Genomic DNA, 17,465 nt, shown 5'->3' with positions numbered 1-17,465 from the left:
GGCAGCCTCTGTTCCCTGAGCGCCCCCTCCCAAGCCCAGTCCCCAGCCCCTTGCAGGAGGCCGCTCACTGTTTCGGGGTTTCTCCTCGTCCAGGCCCTCGTCCTCATTCTCAGGGTCGATGTCCTCGGCCTGCGTGATCCAGTCCAGGTAGCCCTTCAGGTCCTCCTCCAGCTGCTGCTTCTCTCGCAGCTTCTGGAAGTCGCCCCGGGCCTTGGCCTTCTCTCGCTCTTTGGAGAACTCTCTGGTGAGAGACGCCAAGCGGGCAGGGCGGGAGAGATGGGGCAAGAGGAACAAAGGGTTAGCTGCATCACACGGGAAGCCCACCGCCGGCCCCCACCTGCATGGACCCCCATCCCAGGTCTGATCTGCTCTCATAAAATGGCTGGCGGGGGGGGGGCATCCTTACTTGGGACGTGAGCAGCGGGTGGACCAAATTCATGTCCCCTCTTTTTGGGCCATGACTGCAAGCTGCCTCTCACAATAGACGTCCCACAGTGACCTGAAAGGCCTTCTGAACAGTAGCCATCAGGGACCCCCATTACTGCCCCGGAAGACGAGGAGCTGGGGTCTAGCTGAAGCCCCTCCTGCCCCCGCCTCCACTGGCTCTGCCAACCCAGGTGCTTCCTCAGGGGCTTCAGGTCAGCCCTGGTGGGGTATTTACACTGCAGAAGTCGTCAGATGTTACAGATCAGGGCTCTGCCTCTCAACGTTATACGTGGGCCGGTATAGTCACTGAGGTCAGGCCCAGGAGAGCTCACCTCTCCACCCCTTCTCATTTCTAGGGCATGTTCTGCCGGTTCAGCAAGCCTGGAGGGTTTCTAATCTAGAGAAAGTTCTTTGCCACATGAGGGAGACAAAAGAGGGTTCCAAACACAAGAAAATGTCCTGTGGCTGCCCTTTGGGTTAAAAAAGAAATCTAATCAGAATGGGAAAATGCATAAAGTCAAGACAATATAAACGTTAAATGGGGCATTCAGTCTCAAGCAATAAAGAGTAGAAGCTAAAACTGGGTTGGGATTTGCTGGAAGAAGGGCCTATTAAAGAATTTTGGAGTGTCTACTTCTTTCCTGTTTCCTGTGATTCTGTCCTTATTTTCTCTCTGACTTTGAATTCATGTTCTGAGCCAGGAGGGGCTGGTGGCCAAGAAGGGGGTCAAGGAGGCTGGGTCTCACTCTCGAGGCAAGTCTGTGCCTTTTCTAAATAAATAGCAGTGCATGCCTCAGTGTGTGGTACTTGGGACCCTGGGGGTATGTGCGGATGCCCTGGGCATTTCAGCTTCCTGTAGAGACACAACTCCTTCTCTTAGCGGCGGAGGCGCAGTTCACAGTGGGAGGCTGCAGAGTCCACCTGAAGGGATTCTGCAGCAGCAGACACTCCACAGGCGGGCATCGTGGAAGGCAGGGCACACAGGTGAGCCAGGAGCAGGACAACTCAGCTCCGGAGCCCCCATACCCACCAGCCAGGGTCTGCATTCGCTGCTGGAGCTCAGTTTTCACTCTTTACCATGAGGGGCAGGGCCGGGACGGTCTGGGGACACTTCCGTTGGGAGACGTAGGCTCCAAGTTCTTGCCAACTGCTGCTTTGATGATGCTCTGATTGAGACGGGATGTTCTCCTTCACTCTGATTGAATCCAATTCCAGCCTGATTGAACTTGCTCTTCCTGGGCTTCCTGCCAGCTGCCAGCACCTCCCCTACCTTCTCTGGGGAAAAGGGGCCCGGCTGCCCACTGACCACATGGAGGGAGGCCTCAGCTCCTGCTGTTGGGGAGGGGCCTGGAGAAAGGCCCAGCCCTCCCACCCACCACTCCTCTCAGGCCTGTGGGCTCGCTGCCTGGAGTCACTGCACAGAGCGCCCCCACCCAAGACGGCAACTCCAGGCCCCCTTGACCATCCTTCCACCCCACTCCCTACCCTTGGGAGCTCTGTCCCTTGTGCAGCAGGCTTGGGCTGTAGGGGACTGAGTAGCTAAGGTCTTCCTCCTCCTGGAGCCAGGAGCTGACCCAGTCATGCATGGTGACATCTGCTCTGCAGAGTGGAAGCTTGCCATCCATACCCGAGACCTCTGGGAACCACACAGACATCCCCAGGAGACGAGGAAATAAGTTTTCCTGGGGGTGAGGGGAGCGAGGAGAAGCAGCATGGCCAGGTCCTCATGGGGTTTAGGGCGCGTGGAGGGGAGGGGGTTCCCCCTGCAGGCCCCACGCCATAAGGGACCTGCAGGATGGAAGCACCTGGCTCTCTTCATCTCCTTTCTGATGTCCTGATGTCTCACACTGCTGGGTCAGTCATGGGGCGTCTGCCTGAAGGCAGGGGCACGTCCTGTGCCAGTAGTGGCTGATGGCACAGATGTGGTGGAGAGCCCACTCTGGGTGTGCGGTTTGTACATCTCCCAGTGGTACATGTGGAAGGTCTGTTGGTGCCATGGCTCGGGCTCGAGGCCCCACGATGACCGGTGTAGCTGGTCCTCATCACCCATGGACTCTGCGTCTGCAGACCTGTCTCCTCTCTAAGCCTTGTTAGTCACGCCATCCATCGTGAGACTTTGTGGTCACCGCAGACATGTGGTAAGGCAGGATCTGGGGTCATGGTCCCGGCTGAGGTCAGACAAGGGGCTCCACCTCCTGGGTGCAGCTCATACTGCAAATGAGGGCCTTTTTACAGCCCATCTGATGCCATGTCTCCCGCATTTTGTGCTTTTTGTTGTGATTTTTCTGATTAAATGGCCTCTAAGCACAAAGCTGCTATGCGGTCTATGACCCTACGTGCTCGAGGGCTGGGAGGTGCCTCTGGGGAATGTTCAAGTGTCTGACAAGCTCCATCCAGGCCTGAGTTATAAGCTGTCGGCGGAGAGTGTGGTGTGAATGAGCCAACACTATGCCTTAAACAAGGTGCCTTCACATAGACGCACATAACAACAACTTGTGTCCTGATGACAAGGCTGTGCCCAGAGGCTCACAGGAACCTAACCCAGTATTTCCCCCGAAGAACAGAGGTTGGTGTTCACGAATTCAGTGTTGGACCAACCCTGCTGGGAGTTGTGAGCATCACCTCTGTCCAGCTGCGAGGCAGCTTGTCCGGCGCTTCTGCTTCTTGACGTGGGTCTTAACTGTGGCTGGTGGTCAGGGCTGTTTCCATGTCGCAACGTGCCCATTGCACCCTCAGGCCCTCTGCCTTATCTCTCGGGGGAAGGAGAGCTGGGCGCCCACCCTCTAAGAGACCCCAGGCCCCTTGTCACCTGAAGACATACGTCTTTTCTGTTTGCAACAACTTAAAACCACAAAGTGACCAGAATCCAGGGTCCAGTGACTTTCACTCGATTGCAACTTCTAGTGCAGTTTCCGGAATCTTGTGGTTGCGATCACTGTTCCAATGGGCGGGAGGCGAGATTTCTGGAGGTTCTGAGACTTATGAGGATCAACAGGTAATGAACATGGAAGCATTTTGAAAAGATCCACAAGATGGATAGCAACATGGATCCATCTGGCCTCAGCAGGAATAGGTTTCCAGACAAAGGATGCCCAACCCTCCAGTGACCAAAATCTCTGACTTCCACGTTTAAAATGGAGCCTTTCCAGAGTTGCTCTCCTGCCTTCCTGAGCAGGAGACCCCAAGCGTCCTGAGCCCTTCCTTCATGACTGCAGGGAGGAATATACCAGGATGAGTCACCCTGCTGGGCTCTGAAAGAACAATACCCTTAACTGATGGACTCAGGGTCCCAGCCACCAGCTCCAAACACTTCGAGATGGCAGTGCTGCCTGGGGGTGGGGGGTTCTGCTCTCCCTCAAGGGTTGTCACATTTACCAGCTGCTGGCCTCCAGCTCAGGACCGCCTGAGGCCCTCAGGGCAGGGGTTCTCCAGCTTCCTCCAGGATCCCTGGTCCTCGGTCTGGGCCCCCCATCTGCCCACAGGTGGCCTCTCCCCCTTGCATCTTGGCCATAATTTGGAGTCATGGGATTAACCAGGCTGATGGGCTTGGAGATGGTGGAGGGTGGGGGATGGGAGCAAAGGTCGTGGGGCCACATGTGGGGGTTAAATCCTGATCCTCCAGGCCCCACCTGTGAGAACTGGGGAGTTTCCACATATAAACCTCACTTTTCTTCCCCGTGGAGTGGACATGTGCTTTGCATCAGCTCTCGGGCAGCGTGGGCAGCACGTGAGCAGATCCACCAAGGACGCCAAGCCTGAAGCCTGCCGACAAACTCCTCACAGTGGACACCGACCCAAGAAGGGGCCTCGCGGTGAGCTCCTGGACATTTCCAAGCACTCTGGGAGGTTGGCCACAGGGCGAGCGGGCATATGGTTGTGATCCGGGGGTGGTGGTGGTGGTGGGGGAACTACCACACTGCTGTCCTGGCTGGTCAAGACGGGGTCAATGCCAAACATCCCCAGTCAATAGCAGCCGGGTTCTGGGCTTCTCCTTGGGCAGCCAGCCCTCTGGACGGGCCAGGAAGGGGAGCTGCTCGCCTGCAGACACTCTGCGTCCAGGCAAAGCGGGTGTCTGGGGCCCAGGAAGCTTGGGAGGTGCAGCAGTGTTGGGGGGCTGGGGTGGGGAGGGGTCCAGGGAGACCGATCGAGGGCTGAGCTCCCAGGAGGGGAGTGGATCTGGGTTCTAGAATCCCATGGGCCTGCCCACCCACTCACTCACTCTCTCAGACTCAGCTGGGCTGAGACCCATCCTTTAAGGCCAGTCTGCTGCCCCTAGCACTGCTGCCATCTGACTCCGCTTTGACCTCTGGGGAGGAGTGCCCCTCGGGGGGCTGAGCATAACTTGGCAGACCCCTGCTCGAGGGGGCTTCGAGGTCGATGCCTCAGCCTCCACTGCAGATTTCTGGGGGGACTTCACTGCTCAGACCTGCTCCTAATCTCTGGGGGGAGGAGGTGGAGCCACCTTTACCCAGGTTGAGAAGCTGGCACATCACAGGCCCAGCTCACTCAATGTTCGTCTGCGGGCAGTGATGGGGAGATGGGACAGGGTCTCGTGCAAACACCGACCAGTGAGGGGACCCCTACAAGCCACACGGCTCCTCAGGGGGCCTTCCCTTGTCCCTGGAAGCAGAAGGCAGCATGTCTAACCTGGGATGACCCCGCTCAGCTGTCCAGCTCCAACAGCACCGAGCAAACAGCGAGCCCCGTGGGGACGGCACTGCCGTAGGGATGGCGCTGCTGCTGAGCGCCTGCTGCCCGCCGAGGCGCTGACGTAAACAGCCACGTGCCGCTCTCACGGTGACCGAGGGGCTGGGGTCACGATCCCTGTTTTGTCAGCTGGGTGAGCAACATTAAGAACCTCCTGCCTCCAGGAAGGCCAGAGCTGGAGCAGCCACATTTCTGCCCTGAGAGGTGATGAGTTTGACTTTTCCAACCCTCTCCCTGAGACCCCCTATAAACAGGCCATTTTCTTGTGTTGGACACAAAATGGAAGCCCTTCCACCCTCCAGGCAGCTGACGGGGGCACCCACTGTCCTGTGGATCGCTGTCAGACTGACGGAGGGTGCTGGTCCCCCCACTGTGTGGCCAGTGTGATGGGGCCTCTGATGGCCCTCCTGTTGGGGAGGGGTGAGGTCAGGGTGGAACCCTGTCCCTTCCCCACTTCCAGGGCTGACCCTGACACTACTGTGGGGCCTTGGACTGTGGCAGGAGAGGGGGGACGTCCTCCTCTTTGGCTGACTTTCCCCCATACACACATCCCCGGAGACGGAGGAAAGGCTGTGAAGCAGCGGCCCCTCCCCCACATGGTGCAGGAGCAGAGAGTCACGGGAGCCTTCAGGGGTGGCCTTGGCGTGGCTGGCTTGGGCTTGGAAAGAAGAAAGGGAGCCGAGGAGATGTCCAGTGGGGCTGTGGGGCAGGGTGGCCGCCCAGGGCTCCTTGGGCCCTGCCACCTGCTGCCTCGACTGCTTTTTAACTTCATCTGTGCCAAGGCCGAAACCAGGAGGGCCTCCTACTTGGAGCTGGGCAGGAAAAGTAGAAGGAAAGCGTGCTCAGTCTCCTCTTTCCTTCTGTAATCGGGAGCTTTAAACAGCTGAGTGCTCTTCCTTTCCGAGGGGGACACAGACGGGGCAGCCCAGGCTGCGATCAGAGCTAAGGAGAAGGGAATCTCGGTCTGTTTGGTTTATTTGCATTTTAGCTCAAACTCCTGGCCCAATCAGCATGGGTAAAGAGGGCCTGAGTCCTCATTGCCAGTGATCCTGGATGGAGGCTGGACAGATGACCCAGGTGCCCGTCTGCTAGGCTGCTACGAGGGCCAGAGTAGACGGCCCACGAATCTTCCTCCAATTCCTCTGCCAAACCAAGGGGCCCAGATGCCCCCGAGGTCCCCGGAGAAGCATCCTGCCCACCTGGACAGTCCAGCCTGACGTGGGCAGGGCTGGCAGCAGACAGGCGGGCCCAGGTACCTCTCACTGCAGCCCAAACCAGGGGTGGGGGTTCCTCCCTGCGCCTCTGACCTCTGTCCAGCCAGGCCAAGGACATTCACTTTAAGGCTCCCGGGCTGGCCCACGTCCCAGATTCATCAGAGCCAGAAGAATAGAGGCAGGAAGAGCAGAAAGAGTAAAACGAGGTAAATGGAAAAGTCGAGACCTTCTTGCTTGGTCCTGCTTACCCGCTAAGGACACCGAGAACCAAGTTAAGAACAAAGAATGAACCTATGATGATTAATGTGACAAAATAGATCCAGGGCCAGTCCCTTCCCACGGCATCATTGACCTGGAAGAACGGGGTCAGAGTTAGTGTAGCTCCGGGAGCAGCCGAGCACGGCCCACTGCCCCAGGCCTGGCGCCATGGATGGCACCGGGACCGGGGCTTCCAGGTCACCAGAGGCCAAGCGGCCTGCCCAGCCAGCAGTCCGCATGTGTGGCTGAAGCGAGACAGTTTCTGTTCTCCTGGGCCTGGTGACGGGCACACGGGGCCTGGGGCCTTGCTCAGCTGCGTCGTGACGTGGACACAGAAACACTCAGCTTACCCGCTCAACACACCAAGAACCAGATTTAGAACGAAGAAGGATCCGAAGATGACCAGACTGACAAAATACACCCAGGGTAACTCGTAGCCCATAGCATCCTGCATCTGGAAAGACCAAGGATAGTGAGGAGAGAGAGAAGCAGGAGTGAGTTCACAGCGAGGAGGCAGGGAAGCCAGGAGGGAGAAGCAGAGGCTGGGAGGGAGGAGCAGAGATTGGGGGAAACCACTGTCGCCCAGCGCCACCTTGATTCTAACACCCTGTGACCTTGACCTGAGCGGGAAGGACCTTGGCGGCTCTGCCTCGGGGTGGGTGGGGATCTTGCCCGGCTGTCTCTGCCCTTTTATTTTCGGGGGAACAGAATTTCCCTCCAATATTTTCTATTCACTCGTCTAAGAAGCTAGGTCACCTCCAAAGTGCTTTCTTCCCTAAGAGATGGTTTCTGCTCACTTGGGTTTATGTGGTCACTGTGGCCGGCACCCTGGCCTCAGCTCTCGCAGACAAGCAGGGGTGGAGGCTTTGGGGTCACATGGGGAGACGCCTTCCTTAGGGAGTGACCCAGGGGCCTGGATGGATGAGTGCTGATGACCACGCTGTGTCATTGACTTCAGAGGCCACGGGCCGGGAGGATGGTGGTTCGGGGTTGGTGCTCATGGAACAGCTCTGGCAAACATGGGCCAACGGTGACCCCGTGGGAGGTCCACACCCCTGGCTTTCCAAAATCCCTCAGGGCACAGGCTTCCTGAATGACCCGCATCTGTGGTTTTCCAGGTGAGGCCCCAGGGCCAGCAGTGTCACCCTCCCTGGGGACCTGGGGACTAGTTTGGAACCTCACCCCTTGGCCCTACACCCACACTGGGGGTGCCTGATGTCCCAGGTTCTCATGAGCCCCGAGTGCATCTGATGTGTCTTAGGCTTGAGACCGGCTGGTCCACAGCCCAGCCTTCAAAGCAATGACAGGACAGAGGCTGTGACTCTCTGCACCCTCTCGCACCCCCACCTTAGCTCTGGGCTCCCTGCTCTGGGGTGGCCTGGGTGCCAACGCACGTGCGGGCAGCCCTGAAGTAGGGCAGTGCGGGAGCAGGAGACGGATGGCTTCAGTCAGCCCATGTGGAGCTATTCAGGAGAGAAGAATAAATAAAGTCGTATTTTAAAGAATGACCCAGATTGCTGACACCCTTACTTAGAGGTGAAAAAGGACAGGTCTGCTCAGACACTGAAGCCAGCCGTTCCCTGAGCCCCTGTCGGGCGGGCGTGCAGAGAGGCCCCCCTGGGTCCAACACCTGCAGCCCCTCAGCCGGGACCTCACCAGTAACCAGGCTTTGCTGAAACACACGCCTCCTCTCCTCCCACATCTAATTCCTGGAGGGAACCACACCTCGAACCTTCAAATCCAGCATCATGTTTCCCCAGGAAGAAAACAGAGGACTGTTGACTCCAGCCCCGACTTCTGGGGGCCTCTCTCCACCCCAGCTGACTCCAGGGTACCTTTCAGGTCTGGTACCCTATCCAAGGCCCTGTGGTCCCCAAGGGCTGGGCAGTTTGGGGGGCATGGGAGGCTGTCACCTGCCGTCACAGGCAGGAGGTGCAGCCTTTAAAATCACAGTGCATTGCAGGGGTGTTATCAGAAGGCGGGCAGCTCTGCCTGAAAGCCAGTGCCAGGGTGGTGGCTAGATGAAGCCCTGGCCTGTGCCACCTCGTCTGTGGGACACGGGTCCCACCCACAGGGCACTGGGGGAGCAGCAAGTCGAAGGACCATCTCACCTGACCCCTCCTGCCCCTCTATGCCTGCTCAGGCACCAGGAAGGCCCAGAAGGGGTGGGATCTGCCGCAGGCCCACCTCTCCCAGAGACTGACAAAACCAGCTTCTCCGGGACTCAGCCGGAGCCCCACACTGAGTGGGGCATGGAGTGGAGGCCTGCGGACCTTGCTGTCCCAGGTGGGCCTCTGGTACTTGGTGAGACCACAGGGGGCCGGGCTGGTTCTTGGATGTGTGAGGAGCCCAGAGCACAGTTCTGTCCAGTCTCTAAACTGGCAAAAAGCTGGCTTTTCCTTCTCTCTTGCTCCCCACTCAGTGAAACTGACTGGCCAGTGAAACCCCGCCTCCTCCAGGAAGCCCTCCCTGCTCTCGCTGGGTCCTGCGTGGGAGCCACATTTCTCTGTGTCCACGTCTCTCTGATTAGACCCAAACTCCTCGAGCGCAGGCCTGGGGGCCCTGTAAATGCTCACTAAATGTGTGTTCAATTGAATTACTGAGTAATAAGAACTTGCCTAATGCCAGTGAAATGAATAAAACAAAACCTAGTAAGTAAACAAATTATAGCTTTGAGAGATGAGAATTCCCCTTGTTAATACGTTTATAAACCAGGAGTTTATTGTTTAGGTAACAGATTCTCTGTTTAAAGCTGCGTGGGTGCTGAGCAATAATGCCCTACCTAGGGCAGACTCAGGGTTCAGGGCTGAGGGTACCCGGGACCCTGACACCTTCTCTACCTGATCCCTGTTAGAGCCAGGTGCTGTCTCTGGGTGATGAAGATTCTTCTCCACTTTTCACCCTGAGCAGCTCTCTGGTCATTGCTAGAGCTCAGCTCCCCAGCTCTGCTCGCTGGACACCTTTAAGGCAGTGAGAAGAGGTGGAGATGGAACAGGAGAGAATAGGGTCAAACACCCAATTCCACCTGCTTGGAGGGAAAAGACCTTCCTCATAAACCAGGGATATTTCAGCAGCACCGAGGCCAGAGATCAGAGGCCATGGTGTGTACATGTATGTGTGTGCATGTGCACTGCGTGCGTATGTATATATAGGCGTGTGCGTATGTGTATGCATGCATGAGTGCATATCTATGGGTATATGTGTGTGCATGTGTGTGCATATAAGTGTGCGTGTGTATGCACGCACATGCACGCATATGTGTGTATGTGTGTGCATGAATGTGTGTGCATGCATGTGTATGAGGAATGTCCTCCCAGCATGTCCACATGTGTGAGTGTGGAGCTGACAACTGACTTGTGACAAGTTAAAACCTTACGCTTTCATTCCTGCTGGAGCCAAACTGAGGCAGAAGCTCCCAAAAACACATCTTTCCTTTTTGTGATTTCTCATGAGGGAGTCCTTTTAATTTTAGTTTTAAGCTGAATCTCTAATTCTTAAAAATCAGCAGAAGAATTGGTCAGGGAGAAACCAACTGGGGAAAACAGGAGGTGTCAGGAAGTGAGGGGGGAATGAGTGCTGGTGGAGGAGGTGAGGCCAGGACACAGGCCGGATGGCTCTCCTGTGTCACACAGGAAGCAAGAGTCTGGGGGCCCGGGCAGAGGGCCTCATGGGCAGAGGTCAACAGAGTCCCCTTCATGGATAGTTGCTGAGGCACTGAGAGTCCTCAAGTGCAAGGTGCCCAAAATCCTGCTCGGAGCCCTGCTTGGGGATCAGGGGACACTCATGCCTCCCTGCAGATGCCCTGTGCCCTGCCCTGCACAGACACAGGGCATGGGGACCTCTGGGACCTCCTGCAGGGGCTGGGGCTGGGCCCTCAGTGTCTGTCCCCTGGCTGGTCCTCGGCGTCTGTCCCCCAGCTGGACCCTTGGAGTCTGTCACCTGGCTGGACCCTCAGCGTCTGTCCCCCGGCTGACCCTCGGCGTCTGTCCCCAGGCTGCACTGGGTGGGGGAGCAGGCCCCTCCCTGCTTAGAGGGCTCCATATTCTATAGGAAAGCAAAGAGGGGTGTGAGAGTCTGGGGTTTTGGAGAAGGAGCCTGAGGAGAGGAAGGAGGAGCGACCAGAGAGGGTACAGAAGCAGAGAATGAGCAGGCAGGCGCTCCGGGCTAGGAGGGGCCTCCCTCAAAATACCCACCAGGAGCTTCCCTTTCGCCTTCAGCGGGGTGTGTGTGTGTGTGCGTGCGCGCGCGCACATGCACACGTGTGCCCGCACACACACACACATGCACACATAGCTCAGTCACTTAGGAAGGTGCTGGGAAGGTCAGGGGAAGGCTGTCCCAGGGGCTGGGGACTGTCCCCACCTCTGACACTGCCATACCCTGCCCACGCTCATCACCACCTGCCCCCACTGGAGGGGGGAGAGGGGGAAGGCACAACACAGCTGTTGAAAATTGCTGGTTGCCGGGCGAGCTCCTCTCAACCCCCACCCTGGCTGTCACTGTGACAGAACCTCCTTGGACCACATCTGGCTGGGGCGGTGGGAAGCGGGAGGGAGGGATGAAGGAGGATCACAAAAATACATCAGGCCATCAGCAAAGTAAATTATACCTATTCCCCCACCCCCACCCACCCACCCACTGCCGTCCTGCCCTCAATTTGATGCCATGGGAGGTGTTTCCATGGCAACATAGGGCCTGGGTTTGGAGCTCGTATGGTGAGGCCCCCGAGCCCAGTCCCACACGACCACGTGTCCTGTGATGCCCGTTGGCAGAGGACGTCTCTGTCTTTGGCTGGCCAGAGGGACCCACCCAAGGTAGAAGGACTCCTTAGGGCCACTTCTGAATTCTATCTGCTTTGCTAAAAGAAATTAAACTTGCCCGGATAGAGTAAGCTCATCTCCCTTTGTCTCACAAATTATTCAAAGCCAAGTTCTTACTGAGTATGAGCTTGGGAGATGTGTGCCAATGTTCATCTCAGTTGGAGGGAGAGGTGATTAGACCTGAGTCTTTTCTGAGAGTGAAGCTGCATGACCGCTCTACCGGGCTCCCGCAGCACCACCGTTGTTCAATGAAGTCTAGCTGGTTTCCCTGCCCTGAGTTGGATGTAATTGTGTCTGAATTCTGAGGACTCCAGGCACCCCCTATCAAGCAGGGAACACTGAATATCATTGGTGGGGTTCAAGGCACATGGGCAAGTTTAAACTGGTTCTATGAAGAGAGGCTCACATTTCACGGCAGTGCAGGGTCTCAGCCTGCCCCCAGAAACTGGGAGAAAAGGGCTTCTGAATTGTTGAAAACAGTTTAGCAGTCACAATGCCCACAAGGTGCAGAGCATCTCTGAGAGGTTCCAGAACTCCTCCTCCTGGTCGGGGGCGGGAGTGGACACCTCTCCTGGCTCTGGTCCTTCCCAGCCTGGCATCCCTCCCTCCCTGAACAGCCTCTTAGACTGTTTTCTGGGCAGCCAAATCCACTTGATTATTTGCAAAACTGGGCTCGATGGTATTCTCAAGCCCGACAACAAGCATTTTCCGCCCAAATGCTGGAGTGCAGCGCTAGGCTCTGGCAAGTCAGTTCTCACGTGGAAGTAAGAGATCCTACTAAGAATGACATTTTCTGGAGTTTTTACAAATAATGGACTTGACTGCCAGAATGAAGACAGATCAAATGTGGTGTGTTTGCCTGTGGGGCAAGGTGCGTGAAAACCTGCCCCTCGACAGCTCGGATGCTGGCAAAGTCGTGTTGGCTGCTGGCTAATAAAAGGGCATCTTTAAGGTAAAAGGAGATTTACTGCTGATTGGTTGGCACTTGAGAAGTGACATTTCTGAATACGCATCACATAACCAGCAGAGCGTTCTGTCAGGAGTGGAGGCTGGCTATGCGTTTGTCTGATGGACTAGCTGATATAATGAGGGAAGATCAACATGTGAGGTAAAACACAATAGAAGGCTGCGATGCTGCACAATTCAATAAAAGTGCTTTCCTCTTTGGAGGCCAAGCCTGAGTTTTCTCTTTAGCCCTAGAAATTGAACGTGTGCCCTCCCGCTACCTTGGGGACATGGGCAGGACATGCACGGGGCGGGAGAAGCCCCACAAGAGGGCCCTTGTGTTGGGCTGGCCGTAGCCCTGCTGGGCTGCGTGCCAGCGCTTCCCACTGTGGAGGACAAATGAGAGGTGACACTTTTCTTGGGCTGGTGAGCAGAGTGAGGCTCATGGGCTTTGCTTCTCAGGCAAGACCTGGAAGAAATCAAGGTCCTCACTCCTCCCGGTGTGCGTGTGACTGCACGTCCCTGGAAGGCGAATGCTCCCCGCCCCGCCCGTCCCGGCACGTACCCAGTAGAGGACGTCGGTCCAGCCCTCCATGGTGATGCACTGGAACACAGTCAGCATGGCGAAGGCGAAGTTGTCGAAATTGGTGATGCCGTGCTTGGGCCCGTCCCAGCCCGGTTTGCACACTGTGCCGTTCTGGCATTGCCGCCCGTGGCCCGTCTCCAGGGCACAGGGCGAGGGGTCGTCTTCTGCTGGAACATCTCAAGTGACCAGGGGGAGAGATAAGGAGGCGGGGTGGGGGAGAGGGATGGGCAGAGAGAGAAGAGAGAAGTTAGTAAAGCAGTGGCTGGGGTGGCAAAGGACCCAGCAGCGGCAGCACAGAGCACAGTCACACCAACGCCCCGAACACAAGCGAACACACACAGCACTGCATGTTCATTCAGGCTGCCGTCAGTTCAGAAGGTCAGTGCTTTCAGCTGAGTGTTGCAGAACTGTATTTAACCTGGACTGACTTCAAAGACAGGGGAGAGGCTGCCCGTCAAATGGCCAAGAAAGATATGACTATGAGGCAACCACTCTGAGCAAAAACATCCTGGAATGCAGAGGGGAGGCCTTGACTTCTGTTTTTGGTGCTCAAGTATCTGCAGACCTTTCTGTGGGAATGCCAGAGTTTAGAGTGAGGGCATTGTGGGTTTTTTAAAAAAATTATTGGGTAGGCCAGAAAGTTCGCTCAGGTTTTTCCGTAGGATATTATGGAAATTTTTGGCCAACCCAACAATTTTTATTAGAGTGAACTGTAAACTTCCAGATGTTCAAGCTGGTTTTAGAAAAGGCAGAGGAACCAGAGATCAAATTGCCAACGTCCGCTGGATCATCAAAAAAGCAAGAGAGTTCCAGAAAAACATCTATTTCTGCTTTATTGACTATGCCAAAGCCTTTGACTGTGTGGATCACAATAAACTGTGGAAAATTCTGAAAGAGATGGGAATACCAGACCACCTGACCTGCCTCTTGAGAAATTTGTATGCAGGTCAGGAAGCAACAGTTAGAACTGGACATGAAACAACAGACTGGTTCCAAATAGGAAAAGGAGTACATCAAGGCTGTATATTGTCAACCTGCTTATTTAACTTATATGCAGAATACATCATGAGAAACGCTGGGCTGGAAGAAGCACAAGCTGGAATCAAGATTGCCAGGAGAAACATCAATAACCTCAGATACGCAGATGACACCACCCTTATGGCAGAAAAAGTGAAGAGGAACTAAAAAGCCTCTTGATGAAAGTGAAAGAGGAGAGTGAAAAAGTTGGCTTAAAGCTCAACATTCAGGAAACGAAGATTATGGCATCTGGTCCCATCACTTCATGGGAAATAGATGGGGAAACAGTGTCAGACTTTATTTTTTTGGGCTCCAAAATCACTGCAGATGGTGACTGCAGCCATGAAATTAAAAGACGCTTCCTTGGAAGCAAAGTTATGACTAACCTAGATAGCATATTCAAAAGCAGAGACATTACTTTGCCGACTAAGGTCTGTCTAGTCAAGGCTATGGTTTTTCCTGTGGTCATGTATGGATGTGAGAGTTGGACTGTGAAGAAAACTGAACGCCGAAGAATGGATGCTTTTGAACTGTGGTGTTGGAGAAGACTCTTGAGAGTCCCTTGGCCTGCAAGGAGATCCAACTATTCCATTCTAAAGGAGATCAGCCCTGGGATTTCTTTGGAAGGAATGATGCTAAAGCTGAAACTCCTATACTTTGGCCACCTCATATGAAGAGTTGACTCATTGGAAAAGACCCTGATGCTGGGAGGGATTGGGGGCAGAAGGAGAAGGGGACGACAGAGGATGAGATGGCTAGATGGCATCACCGACTTGATGGACGTGAGTCTGAGTGAACTCCGGGAGTTGGTGATGGACAGAGAGGCCTGGTGTGCTGCGATTCATGGGGTCACAAAGAGTCGGACACGACTGAGCGACTGAACTGAACTGATAGTTGCTTCACACTGCTGTGTTAATTTCTGCTGTACAGCAAAGTGAATCAGCCATAGGTATACATGTATCCCCTTTTTGGGATTCCTTCCCATATACACCACCACAGAGCATGACATTCTCATTAGTTATCTATTATATACATAGTATTAATAGTGTACATGTCAATCATTCCCAATTTCCCAATTCATCCCATCTGCCCAGTACGTTTTTAAAAAGTTTATTCATTTTTAATTGAAGGGTAATTGCTTTAAAATATTGCATTGTTTTCGGCCATATATCAACATGAATTATCCATAGGCATACATATGTCCTCTCCCTCTTGAACCTCCCTCCCACCTGCCACCCCATACCACCACTCTAAGTTGTCATAGAGCCCCAGTTTGAGCTCCCCGTGCCACACAGCAAATTCCCACAGGCCATCTATGTTATATACGCTAGTGTCTATGTTTACGTGCTACTCTCTCCATTTGTCCTGCCCTCTCCTTCCTCCCCTGTATCCACAAGTCCGTCTCTATGTCGGCATTTCCACCGCTGCCCTGCAAATAGGTTCATCAGTACCATCTTTATAGATCCCATATAGATATATGTTAATATATGATATTAGTCTTCCTCTTTCTGACTTACTTCACTCTGTATAATAAGCTCGAGGTTCTTCCACCTGATTAGAACTGACTCAAATGCATTCCATTTTATGGTTGAGTAATATTCCATTGTACATACGTACCACAGCTTCTTTATCTACTCATCAATCGATGGACATCTAGGTTTCTTCCATGATCTAGCTATTGCAAACAGTGCAGCAATGAACTTTGGGGTACATGTGTCTTTTTCAATTATAGTTTTCTCAGGATCCCTCAGTATTGTTAATGGGAAGGTTCTTTCATGTAACTGGCCAGAGATCCTGCCCAGTGACACTTCCTGACTCCCCACAGGTCCATGCAGCATGTAACATGATGCTTCACCAGGGATGCACGTCACTCTACAGCAGAGGACGCCTTCTTGATGAAGGATGGAGAACAAATTCTGATGGTGAAAAGTACCCCCTACAGAACATTATATCAGCCCCAGGGAACAACGCCACTGCAGTATTTTGCGTGGTTGTGTCACGTGGAACCTTGCCTCCTGCCCTTTTCTCCAGCGTCTTCAGGAGAGAAAAACCATCTGGACCTCCACTCAGGACAGAGTGCCTATGGGGGATGGGAAGAATCTCCCCGGTATGGAGCCCTCTTGGCGTTTCCAGGAAAGAGCTTAACATCTCCCATGGCCGCAGGCTGTGCTCAGGCTAATTCCATGCTCTAGGAAGAGGTGCTGGGAAATCAGTGAGTTAGGCTACTTTTCATGCAGAGGTCATTGGTGGATTGAACTAGACTTGGCTGAGCTGAGAATTTCCATTTTGGTAAAATACTGAGAGTCTTGGTCCCAGTTGCAAGAGGTAACGGCGTAGAATTTGCAGAACTCTGAGAAATTAAGGGCATTGTCTTGGGCTTGTAGAAAGAAACAGGGATAGACAGAACTGACCTTCGTTCTAGCAAACAACTCAAATGGCAGTGAGGATGTGCCCCCAGAGAGAAAGTTTGCTTGTCGTCCTTCATTCGGAGACTCCAGGCCACCAGGGTCCTCTCTGGTTTCTGGCAGATCCAAGTAATCGGGGGCAAGCACTTCGATGTCAAGGCTGCTGGCTTCTGGGCTGCTTCTCAGTCTGTGGCTTCAGATTACAGCTTTTCACTCCCCAGAGGATGACAGCAGAGGAATACTAATCCTAAGTCTTCACTGAGGGTGACCCTTTGGGGTGTGAATTGAGCTGTGCGGTTGGAGACACACGCTGGTCTGTGTTGTCTTGGCTTTTTGCCTTTCTCTCTCTTTTCAACAGCTTCATCGAAACATAATTTACATGCCGGACAAGTCATCAGTGAGCATGGACAGCTCAGTTATTTTTAGTAAATTTATAGAGCCATCCAGCCATTACCACAACCCATTTGGAAATGCTCCCACCACCCCAAATTTCTGAGCCCCATCTGCAGTCAGCCCCCGGCAGTCACACCTGCCGTCTGTCTACGGATCTGCCTGCCTTGCAATTTCATGGGGATGGAATCACACTAGGTGGCTTTGGGGTCCATATTTTTTCACGAGGCATCATGTTTCATGGTCTGTTTCTTTCCACGGACATACAGGTCACTGTGGGTTTATCTGCTCACCCGCTGATGGACAGCTGGCTGGCCGGCTTCCACAGGTTGGGGCTGCTGTAAGCAGAGCAGCTTCCTGGCGTGTTCCAGGCCTGGTGCTCTAGGTCAGGTGTGTGTGCAACGACCCAGGGGATCCCTGATCCCCGAATCATATGGGGGACGACAGTCTGCACCATTTCCTACCCTGGGGTCTGGCCCCCAGGAGACCCCCTTCATGGAAAGGAATTTCGGTCTGTTTTTGGTGACTTCTGAACTTTTGAAGTCTTTGCAAATTTGGATGTGAGGTTAAGTAATGGGAGGCTGTAAGAGGGTGGAACCTGAAAAGTGAGCCTCAGACCTAAGGAATACATAAGAAAGTGGATGATAAGCACCTAGAAATTGAGAGTAAGTGGACTGGAAACCAAGGAACCAAACAG

At 54.3% G+C, this 17,465-nt stretch overlaps 1 protein-coding gene across 1 annotated transcript in view; it reads right to left on the bottom strand.

The window, feature by feature from the left end:
* Positions 1–17,465, bottom strand: part of CACNA1C (calcium voltage-gated channel subunit alpha1 C) — a 386,005-nt gene that overhangs the window by 103,012 nt on the left and 265,528 nt on the right. The window contains exons 7-9 of the mRNA XM_052641427.1: positions 12,936–13,132; positions 6,596–6,699; positions 69–241 (exon numbers count right to left, since the gene is read on the bottom strand). Of these exons, the coding sequence (XP_052497387.1) occupies positions 69–241; positions 6,596–6,699; positions 12,936–13,132 (474 nt within the window). The remainder of the gene's footprint in view (positions 1–68; positions 242–6,595; positions 6,700–12,935; positions 13,133–17,465) is intronic.

The sequence above is a fragment of the Budorcas taxicolor genome, chromosome 5 (assembly GCF_023091745.1).
Source record: "Budorcas taxicolor isolate Tak-1 chromosome 5, Takin1.1, whole genome shotgun sequence".
Lineage (NCBI taxonomy): Eukaryota > Metazoa > Chordata > Mammalia > Artiodactyla > Bovidae > Budorcas > Budorcas taxicolor.
The sequence above is the reverse complement of the archived record's forward strand: the minus strand, read 5'-3'. Positions and strand labels throughout refer to the sequence as shown.